At 41.8% G+C, this 11,042-nt stretch overlaps 1 protein-coding gene across 7 annotated transcripts in view; it reads right to left on the reverse strand.

Moving 5' to 3' along the window:
* Positions 1-233: 233 nt before the first annotated feature.
* Positions 234-11,042, reverse strand: part of CDCA2 (cell division cycle associated 2) — a 12,961-nt gene continuing 2,152 nt past the window's right edge. For 6 of the 7 annotated variants that reach the window (XM_027701940.1, XM_027701938.1, XM_027701942.1 and 3 more), the window contains exons 3-15: positions 10,420-10,550; positions 9,671-9,818; positions 8,891-9,084; positions 8,496-8,574; positions 7,457-7,701; positions 6,177-6,264; positions 5,375-5,583; positions 4,832-4,910; positions 4,164-4,216; positions 3,350-3,490; positions 2,407-2,581; positions 1,738-1,946; positions 234-1,271 (exon numbers count right to left, since the gene is read on the reverse strand). In XM_027701940.1, the coding sequence (XP_027557741.1) occupies positions 471-1,271; positions 1,738-1,946; positions 2,407-2,581; positions 3,350-3,490; positions 4,164-4,216; positions 4,832-4,910; positions 5,375-5,583; positions 6,177-6,264; positions 7,457-7,701; positions 8,496-8,574; positions 8,891-9,084; positions 9,671-9,818; positions 10,420-10,550 (2,552 nt within the window). In that variant the 3' untranslated portion in view covers positions 234-470. The remainder of the gene's footprint in view (positions 1,272-1,737; positions 1,947-2,406; positions 2,582-3,349; positions 3,491-4,163; positions 4,217-4,831; positions 4,911-5,374; positions 5,584-6,176; positions 6,265-7,456; positions 7,702-8,495; positions 8,575-8,890; positions 9,085-9,670; positions 9,819-10,419; positions 10,551-11,042) is intronic. The other variant, XM_027701943.1, reaches the window with a different exon arrangement.

An 11,042-nucleotide genomic window follows, 5' to 3' on the forward strand; every position in this document is an offset into this window, starting at 1 on the left:
GAAAATCTCAAAAGGGCTTTTAAGTGTATTTTTTTTGAAATCTAGAAGAAAACTCGTGCAGATTTCAACAGCACTTTAAAAGGAACTATCAAGAAATGATCAACTACTTTAAAAGGAATGATCAAGCACTTTAAAAGGAATGTTTGCTGGGAAGCAAACACTTCAAGCAGTTGTAGCTGAAAGGACACTTAATTTACACTATGGTCTAACTACTAAAGACAACTCCACATTCATCATGGGTGAAGAATTTTTTATTCTCTTGATTACCTGCCACAGCTGGACCAGACCAACCCCCTGGGCCAAGCCAGTCTTCCATACAGGGCTGATCTTCAAGCATTTTAGGCATCAAGACATGGAAAAGTAGCTCTAAGTTATCCAGAAAATTAATAAGGGAATAAAAGTGGAAGAGAGGAGAAAACAGCACTTGAGAGAGAACATAAGACTCTAATATTCATCTTCACTTCAGAAAATCAGAGACAGCTGAAACCTCGCTGAGTGTCCTCGAGAGGTATTTCTGCTTCTTCAGAGTGTTTGGTGTTATTTCTGTCCTTCTTATTTACAGAATTTGTTGTTCTCCTTTTCTGGGTTTGAGCCCAAGGAGTTTCTGGAAGTGTGGGTGCACTTCTCCTCCTCCTCCCTCTGCCAGGACCGTGGGCAGGACGAGCAGAGTCCTCGTTCTCCTTCCCCAGGGCTGGGAACGGGCCGGGGTTCTGCTCTCGGGGCTGAACGTTCTCAGAGCCCGCCAGAATGGATGTGCTGACTCTCCTCCTGGATTTGGGAGCGGGAGCTGGCAGGGGAGGCTGCTCTGGGATCTCACTGGGGAGCTGAATCCATGCCAGTCCCTCAGTTCCTGCCTCTTTCCTGAGCCTCATGCTGCGCCTCACCCTGGTCTCACCACTGGCACTGCTCTTCCTTCGGAAAGGCTGGAAGGAGCCTCTGGGAACACACAGAACTTCTTCCACGTTGTAAGATGACACCGGGAGGTCAATTCCAGTTATTTCCAAGTTTTCAACAGGAGGAAAGTAGATGGCACTGCTGCTTCTTCTTCTTCCTCTTGCTGGGCTACCACTTACAGAACCTGTCTGAGGGCACTGAGTTCTCTGGGCACCCTCCTGTACATCAGTGGTCTGTTGTTCCAGAAATTCCAGGAGATTTCCTTGTAGCTGCTCATTTTCAATCAAGGAACTACTCTCCTTTGCTTCATCTTCACCGTGCTGGAAACCCTCAGATGTATCAAAACCACCCTCTGCATCTGGCACAATGTTTGAAACCTGGGGGGATAAAAATAATAGTAATTCTTCATTTTTTTTTTTGATAAAGGCAAAAAGTGATCCCCAAAAACCTGGTTTCAACTAAACAACTGCTGGTGTTTTCCACCCCACGTCTAATCATTCTCCAAATGACTAGACAGGCTGACTCCACAGAATCCTGGCATCTAGAATCCACAGGCTGGAAGTTGTTTCAATGTGAGGCCAAGCTCAGGTTGCTTGAGAATCCCAGAATCCTGGGATGGGCTGGGTTGGAAGGGATCTTAAAGCTCATCCCACATCCCATGGGCTGGGACACCTCCCACCAACCCAGGTTGCTCAGTGGAGTTCTAAACCCTCATCACCTCTTCCAAGGCTGGAGATCCCACGGCCTCTCCAGGCAGCCTGTTCCAATCTTTAATCCATCATTCCTACTGTGTTTTCCTTCCCCCCAAACATGACTTTCCTGATCCTTAAGCAGCACAGTTACCTCCTGCTCAGTGCCAGAAGGAGCCTCCAGGTCCCCCTGGGACACCAGAGAGGTGCCAGCCCTGGAGCTGCCGGGACCTGCCACGTCCAGGTCCTTGGAGCTTGGATCCACATCCACTGCATGGATGCTGCTCTTCCCTCTCACCCCTTCAACATCCTGGACATCCTCACAAGCATTCCAGGATTTAGGATTATCTGCAACTGCATAGTCTGAATCAGAACAAACACGTGGTTAATTAACTGTGGGAACGCACAAAAATCTCTTTGAATTATTACAACAAAAAGCTTCACAGTATTTTACTCACATAAAATTCTAAACAACCATTCCAGAGAAATAGTGGGAAAAAACCCCACAGAAAGCTCTGCACATCCCTGGACTCTTCATGTCCAACTTACCAGCTTTAAAGACTGAAAATATCAGTGCCCAAAGAAAAGAGGTGCTTTTTTTGGCAGCTTTACACTGGAGTCCACCAAGAGCTGAATTTATTCAGTTGGACATGATTGATCTATAGATCCTCCAGATTCTACTATTATAGAGGTAATTAAATAAAAAAATGTAATAGTGGGCTTGTTACTGATGCACAAAGATAACCAGGAACAGGTTTTTAGGGAATAAAAAACGAGAAGGAACAGAGAGAGCAAAGCAAAATAAAGCTAAAAACCAAATTACCTGAAAAAAGCCCATCTGCCTTTGGTGAGTCTGGAGATGAGACAGAAGAGAAAACCTCTGGAATTTCAGGGATAGGGCTGAGAAGGGGTTTCTTGGAAGCCATCTCTCTTTCCCCATATAAAGATTTTTTCACTTTTCTCTTTCTTCTTTTCCCGTAGCTTGTCTGTCTTGTTCTCTGAAAAGATTGAGACTAGAGCACAAGGATCCTCCACAACATTTTCTAACAAATAAGTGACACCACTCCTGGATTTGGATGGAATAACAATTGTTTCCCCTAAAAGGAAGGTTCCCTTTGTTCTGTAATCTATGAGTTAATCAGAAAACTCAAAGAATTTCTTTTCAAACACGAGATCTGGTTTTTGGGTCACTCAACCAAACCCAGAAGGCAAAGAAATGAGTCTTTCAGCTCTGAAAACTGCAGCTTCCTCACTCATTGCTCAGTCTGAAAAGGATCATGGGCAAAGATCTTTTAGAAGCTTCAAACCCTTGTGATACTTAAATAAAATAGGACTGGGCAGGTTCAAACATCTACTGCTGCAGGGAAGGTTTGGGAAGGGAAGGGAGGGGAAGGTTTGGAAAGGGAAGGGAGGGGAAGGGAAGAACCAGAAACTCATTTGCTGTCCCTGAAGTGTGAAAAGGGATAAAACTCCCCTCCTTTTTGCCCTAGAAATATTCAAACCCTGCTAATCACCCTGAAAAGTGACACAAACTCCCCCCATTTCACCTCCTTTTTGCCCTACAAATATTCAAATCCTAATAAATCAGTCTTTCTTAGGAAGAGGGACACGGTAGTAAATGTTGGGAAACAACTTGGGAACGAAGAAGAAAATCTTGGCAGCAGGAAAAAACACAAAGACTCTTTACAAAAATCAAAATAATCATATGAAACCCAAGAGGAGACACTTGGATTGGGGAATAAAGGCAGGAATCAGCTGCCACTCACCTGTGTTTTTTTGGGAGCAGATGTGGTTGGATTTGTCTGTCGTGGGATCTTGTTCTTCCTTGGATTTTTAGTGCCTTCAGCATTCCTGGTGTTGGTGGTTCCTGAGGGGCTGCCATCAGCCTGCTCTGACTCAGCTCTGAGCTGTTGAGGAATTTTGAGTGGATTTTGAGTTGTTTTTTATAAGAAAACCACCAGAGTCCAACTGGCATCACAATCAAACTGGGCTTAGTCTCTATAATTTCATTTATGGGGCCATAAAAGGCAGAGACAACTGGAAATTAAACATTACAGAGCTTGTCTTCACACAGCAAATACAGCCCTTTTTGTACAAAAAGGACATTCTAATGAGAAAAATGCTGAATTTTCATCTTCACTTCTTTCTTTCAGGGAAGATGGATCAGTTTTTTCATATTCCTGGTTGGTTTTTTTTTGCCTTCCCTCTCTCCAATAAACCAGAGCTGTCCAGCACTGAAATGTGAAAGCTCTTCTGACAGAAATTGTTGTACAATCAAAATTCCAGCAACCACAAGGTTTTGTCAGATTATTTGGGAAAGCTCCTGCAGAATTCCATAGAAATAGTAAATTTAAGTATCAGGCTATTAAAAAAAATAATGGTTTTAATAACTGGAAAACCACTTTCACTCAGAAATATCATTTCCTGAAGACAATTCCCTGCACTAACAGGAGGTTATTTCCATATACCTGGATATGGACAATCCTCAGGAAAAAGCTGGAAAAGGGGGTATAAAACATAACAATTCTGTCTGAAGAAGTCCAAAAAAATGATTAAAAAATCATCACTAAAGAAACTCACCTTCCTTTTAGCAGAAGAACGAGTTTTTACCATGGCAGGTTTGTCAGTTGGTGCTGTGATATATGAAAAAAATAAAAGAATTTTGATTAGTTTCAGTGCAAAAGTTGATCACACCCTAAGGAAATTATCCCTATAATTTCTAATATTATGCACTTGAACCACCCTTGGCTTGAGCAGTAACTTATTCTTGAGGAATATCAAACGTGGCAAGATAAAAAAATAACATCTTGCTTTATAAAATAGAGGGGAATTAAACTTGGGAGGGTTTGGTGAGAAATAATTAGCACACACAATAATGCACACCTTTCATAAATACATGTGCACAACCCACCTTCAATTCTTTTATTGTTGGCTTGATATTTTAAAATCCTGATATTTGAAATTCTGATATTTATTACAATATCAGAATCATGATTGTAAGTCCAATTTAAATCCAGACTTAAAGAAGTAAGTCTGACTAGATCAGGCATTAAAATACAAGGTTAAATAACAACCTAAACCTACTGCCAAGAGCTTTAGAAGAAAGCATTTAAATTTTAGCACAATTGAAATGTATCCTCTGTATAAAAAAAAGCCAAACAGACAAAAAAAACCAAAACAAAAACCCCTCAACTCTCAATTTTCAGGTGCAAAAAGATTCACTACCTACAGCCAAAAATACAAGTTACCTTCTGCATTTTCAACAGGTGGAGGGTTTTCTGCAGCAAAAGAGGTCTCCAGGAGGTCTTGGGGAGGCTCAACACATTCCTTCAAACAAAAATAATTACATTTTTTAGCAATAAATATGTCAGATAATGACATTTTTTAACAATAAATTACACCAGAGATGTACTGAAAAACCCCTTGTCCATCAGTGTTTGGAACAGTCAAGTGGTTTCATTATTTTTTCTTAAAGAATGCACCAGATCATTCACTATGTGTGGTAAAAAGTTACAGCATCAAAATAGAAGAAAAAGCCAAGGCAAAAACACTCCATGTGCCACCAGTATCCACATTCAGACACAACTTTACAGGCCAAAGTGCTGCTCAGAATTCATAAAGCAAAAAGAAAGTTGAACAAAGCAGCCTCAAATTTAGCATTTCAGCAATTTCTTTGCAAAACCAAGCAGGTTGAGGGGAAAAAAATCAAATAAAAATGAAATAAAAAGTGACCATTCACAGGGAGCAGGGGCTGTTTTTCCAGCTTTAAAGAGAAACAATGAAGAACTTACATCATCACAGCCAAAATCCAGCCTGGGTAAAGGTTCTGCAGTTAAGCCTGGCCTTGGGGAAGGGTTGGAGCTCAGGCCTGGGGAGGCTCCTCTGCGCAGGGGGGTGTTTGCAGGCAAGGTCTGGTCGAAGATTTCAGGGCTCAGAACTTCTCCAAAAGTCACTTTTTTCTTCTTTGGAGTTTTGAAGTCAAGACTTTCAGTGTTCTCTGCTGGAATAAAAGAAAGGAGCAGCTCAGGGAATGTGAGGCTGGCCCAGAGTGGGTCTGAACATCCCCCCTAAAATCATCGCCCCAAACAAACAGCAAAATCCACCTTTACACCTGTGGGATCATCCCAAATTTTCAGTGCAGCTTTATTACAGTATAAAGAATTAAGGGAGAAACCAGAGGACTAGGAATGATCAGCTGTTCCACAAGTTTCAGTTGACAAGTGTAAAATTCCTGGAAAAATCAGTGACTCTGCTCTGGTGTCAGAGGCTTCCTGAAGTTTTTTGGGGTTCAGTGACTCTATTCTGGTGTCAGAGGCTTCCTAAAGTTTTGAGGTGGGATTAATTTTAGTAGATTTTATTTAGTGGTGTTTTGTTTTATTTTATTTAGTAGAGTTGATTTTATTTTATTTTCCTTGGTAATCTGATTTTCCAGGTCATGCAGTGGAAGGCCACACAGGAGCTAATTCAGTGGTGGTTAAAGTAGATCACCAAAAAGATTTAGCAAAGAGGCCAAACTTTATGATCCCAGATGATACTCTGCCTATTTAAAAAACAAAATGGGAATTATTTGTTTTTTAAAAAGGGGAATCTAACCTGTTTCTGATGCTTCAAAGGTTTTTTCATAGTAGGAGACTGGGACAGGTTCACCTCCTCCTCTGCCAACTGCATTGTTCAAGTATTCCTGTCAAATTTAAATGATACCAGTCAATACTATTTAAATATCAAATATCAAATTTAATTAAAATATCCTTCTCAAAAGTGAAGATAAGTTTTCCTGTGAGCAGCATTTAATAACCAGTCCTTTTGTTTTAAAAACTTCATTTGTTTGCTGAATGAATAAAACCCGAAGACATTCATATCATATCATATATCATATCATATCATATCCAGAATCCTGGAAAGCTTTGGGTTGGAAGAGACCTTAAAGGGCTTCTCATTCCACTCCCTGCCATGGGCAGGGACACCTTCCACTACCCCAGGTTGCTCCAACCTGGCCTTGGACACTTCCAGGGATGGGGCAGCCACAGCTCTCTGGGAATTCCACCCCAGCCCCTCCCTACCCTCACAGGAGGAATTCCTTCCCAATATCCCACCTAAACCCAGTCTGTCAGTGGGAAGCCATTCCTAGACCCTTGGAAAATAGTCTCTCCATCTTCTTGCAGGTCCTGGAAGGTGCAATTAGAATCAGAGAATCACAGAATCAGCTGGGTTGGAAGGGACCTCTGAGATCATCAAGTCCAACCTTTGATCCAACCCCGCCGTGGTTCCCAGCCCATGGCACTGATGCCACATCCAGGCTCTGCTTAAAAACCTCCAGGGATGGAGAATCCACCACTTCCCTGGGCAGCCCATTCCAATGGCTGATCACCCTCTCTGCAAAGAAATTCTTCCCAATATCCAACCTAAACCTCCCCTGGCCCAGCTGAAGACCCTGAGCCCTCTTGTCTTGCTGATGGTTGCCTGGGAAAAGAGACCAACCCCCCCCTGGCTCCCCCCTCCTGTCAGGGAGTTGCAGAGAGTGAGGAGGTCTCCCCTGAGCCTCCTCTTCTCCAGGCTGAACAGCCCCAGCTCCCTCAGCCTCTCCTCACAGCACTTGTGCTCCAGTCCCTTCCCCAGCCTTGTTGCTCTTCTCTGGACCTGCTCCAGGACCTCAGTGTCCTTCCTGAGCTGAGGGCCCAGAACTGGACACAGCCCAGATCTCCTCCTAACACTAAAGCTTCAAGCCAAGCTCCCCAGATGGCCCAGCAGCATTAAATTATAAATTAAATCAACACCAAAGGCTCTTTAACCATGACCCAAGTGCTGCTCAGTCCTCAGGGCTCTGCAGCAGCTCATCCTTAGTGTTGGGACCTCCATGGATCCCATGAACCAACCTTTGGGCTGTCCAGGAGTTGCCTCATTGGGGTTTTCTTCAGGATGGACCTCAGGGAGCCGCTCTGGGTGAGGTCACTGAAGGGAATGTTCCCGGGCTGTCGTGGGGTGGCAGGTGGGGTGACAAGGGCTTTGCTTTCCTCCAACATTCCCAGGCTCAGTCCTGCCACAAAACCAACCTTCTTCCTGCTTGGATCTGAGAGAACATCACTTCTGCTGTCAGCAGGGGTCTGCTCAGACCTGAAAACTTTGGGGTAAGGGCACAGATACGTCAGTTAAAGGCTGAAGGGAAATCGAGGAGACTTTAGGATCAACAACACAAACTTGCACAGATTCTGTGCAGCAGCAGCACAGAAAAACCCATTTGTTTGTAAATTTTGGCTCTTGTTGCACCACATTTACGTTCAATATTTTTAAAAATATATAAAACACACAAAAGGAGCGTTGCATGGAGGAAAAGACATTTTGCATGGGGATTTCTCTCTGTTCCATGTCAATTGTGGGGAGGGGGAAATGAATGTGTTGTCTGATGTACAGAGAGGGACTCTGTGCATTCATATCCCTCTCTCCTTCACAGCCATGAGCTACTCAACTCTACTTTTCCCTAAAAAAAAAAGCCTGGCTAGAAAATGACAGAAAACTAAGCAATTACTCCCAACCTGTCTCTCAGTTTGAGTTTTTTTCCCTACCAAGCTTCCCTGTCTCACCTTCCCAATATTTCAGCCCCTCTCATAAAAGCTCTTTCCTTCAGTGCTTCAGTAAGACCGTGTTTAACGCTTGGCTGTGCTGAACAAACTCCAAATTCTGGTTTTAAGCTGGGCTTTGAGCTGCAGCAGCTCTCAAACTGTTTGTTATTTACAGCCCTTTTTTTGTGTGTTCCCCCATCAGCTTTTATGTCAGAGTGTCCTCAGGTTTTTAGTGCATCATAAATTGCAGGCAAGAGGACAGATATGAGGTGAAACATTTCCTGACAAATATTCCAGTGGGTTTATTTCCTGAGGAGAATATAACAAAGATTTTAATGCTGAGGAATCCCCTTACCATGGCCTCTTTCCAAGGTATCTCCAATTGCAACAGTCTCCAAGGACTCAGAAGGATTTTTTTGCCCATAAACCCATTCCTAGAGAAAAAGTTACAAGATTTTATATCTATATACATATATGTCAATATATATCATCAATTTATATAGACACCAACACATGGTAAAGAAATAAAATACTACCTGACAATGTTGCTTCTTAAAATAGCATAAACTAAGGAGTTTTTAATCCCACAGACAAAAATTTCAGTGTTTTCTCAATCAGCCACTACTTTAGTTGGATTTATTTTCCCCAAAACTAAACGTTTAAAAGGATCAGACAGCACAAATGAAAATATAAGGCATGAAAAAGCTATTTTAATCACTAAATTAAGAGTTTCCTCTTAATTCTGAGTACCTTTGGAGCAGCAGGCTCGGTCACAGCTGGGTTTGGAGACAAGATGCTGCAGATCCTGGGGTCACATTTACTGCTCCTGGTCACATTTTCCCTGCAAAAATTCTCTTTCAAATCAGCTCCACTGTTGTCCAACAGGAACTTTTCACTCCACTGCTCCAGGTTTGGCTCCTTTTTAAAAGGCACTTTGTCCTGAGCTGCATCAATTAAGAACAAAACACAAACCAAACAAACCACAAGGACAAACTTCAGGTTTTTTCAATGAATTCTGGGTTTAGGTTTCTTCACCAAGAGGATGGTGAGATGCAAAAAGCCAGGTCATGTTTTAGGCAGGGAAAAGAAAACACATTGAAAAATAACATTACCAACCCTCCCAAACAAAGCAAGTTATTCTTTGCATGTGAATGTTTTGAAGATCATCAATACCAGAGAAATAAAATAAAAACTGTTCTCAGCTTCATGGAAAAAGTGTGCAAACACTAATGCTTAGTGAAAAGTACAAAGATTATAAATCTAGGAACTAAAACTGAGGAAAGAGTCACAAAAACACGAGTTTTCTTTTTTCTTCAGGGGTTATTCTGAGGAACCACAACTCAGGATGCACCAAGATGGTTAAAAGACACAAAAAACCCCTCAAAGCAAACCCAAAAACCACCTGTGTCAAGCCTTATAAAGGAAGATTATTTTGTTTTAAGTGAAGTATTTTTAGTTTCTCACTTTTTAGCCTAAAGGAAGGCCTGATGTTTAAGACAAACCACTGAGCAGAGTATTAAATCAACTTACAAGAGCCTCCTTCCTGAGAATCATCCCCATGGGACAGCCCAGAGAATCCAGTTTCCCCTTCAGCTTCTTGGAGGGATTCAAAAGATGTTTGAAAGGTTTCAATCTTGTCCTTCAACGACCTGACATTCACATGTTTAAAAGGACTAATCTGCCAAAACAAAAGTTAACTTCATCAGGCTTTTTTTTTTGCCCCTCCCTATGGGCTTTATTGCTTTGTATTTATCCTTTGAGATAAAAAGAAGAGAGAGAAGAACCAAGCCTTGTGTTTAATCTGGCTGCAGTTGTAGGTGGATAGTGAGAATAAGCAAAAAAAGGAACTTTATCAAGAGATATTTTAGGTTTTACTGCATTTTAATAATCTGTTCCTCTAAGCCATGCCCAGAATTTGCTTTCTGACAGCCTGGGATAGTTGAAGTTAACAACAAGTCTGATTAAACGAGTCACTTGTGCTCATATTGACTTGACTCACAACACTTTAATTACCAAATCACTTTAATTACCCAAAAATCCAACTTGGCAAACACAGGGAAGTAAGATAAGTTAAAATACATGAGCAGGCTCAACGTGGAGAAGATTCCAGCCTCTAAACAAAACCTGGAACATCCCCTTAGCCTGAAATCAAGTGCCCAAGGGAAGTCAGCAAAATCAGGTTCTCTCTTCTGCTGGATTCCTCCCAGGACTTGCCTCATCCTTGGTGGTTCCTGGGGGGAACTGAAGTGCCCCAGGTGATATTTGGGAAGGACTCTCACCTGTGTAAAAGCTTCTTTTTGCCTCTTGCTCCTCTGCTGGGCCAGGTACCGGATGAGGGAGTTGTTCTCGGGGGAGCCCCGTAAGCCGATGGTTGATCTGCGCCGGAATTTTAACGAGGTTGGAGAATTCCCTGTGAGGGGACAAGAGCAGAGGTTAAAAAAAAAAACAATAAGAATAAACCCAGAAAAAGCCAGGCTTTTTTTTAATACCTAAAGCTTCAAAATGCTATTTTTTTTTTTCCTTTTTAAAAGTGATTTCTGCTAATTATGGAGAGACCCAAAGTTATCTGCTCAGCTCAAGAAGTTTTCCTGAGCAAAAGCAAATTAACTGCCTAAAAGCAAGTTAATATTTAACTGATTTATATACCAGGTGAGGAGCTGGCTGGCTTTTAGTGTTTCAATTGCTAGTTGAGGAACTGTCCACAGGATTTGCAGAATTTGTCTTACAACTCTCTTGTGAAGCTCAGAGATAAATAGGGAACATCTAATTATGTAGGATGCAGGATAAATCCTAGTTAAATGTGGTAGTTATATATAAGATATCCTATATATTCCATATATAATATATAATATATATTACACATATTATATATAGTACATATATAATATATTTTACACATATT

This window comes from Neopelma chrysocephalum, unplaced genomic scaffold (genome assembly GCF_003984885.1).
Source record: "Neopelma chrysocephalum unplaced genomic scaffold, ASM398488v2 Primary Assembly neopelma1_175, whole genome shotgun sequence".
Taxonomy (NCBI): Eukaryota; Metazoa; Chordata; class Aves; order Passeriformes; family Pipridae; genus Neopelma; species Neopelma chrysocephalum.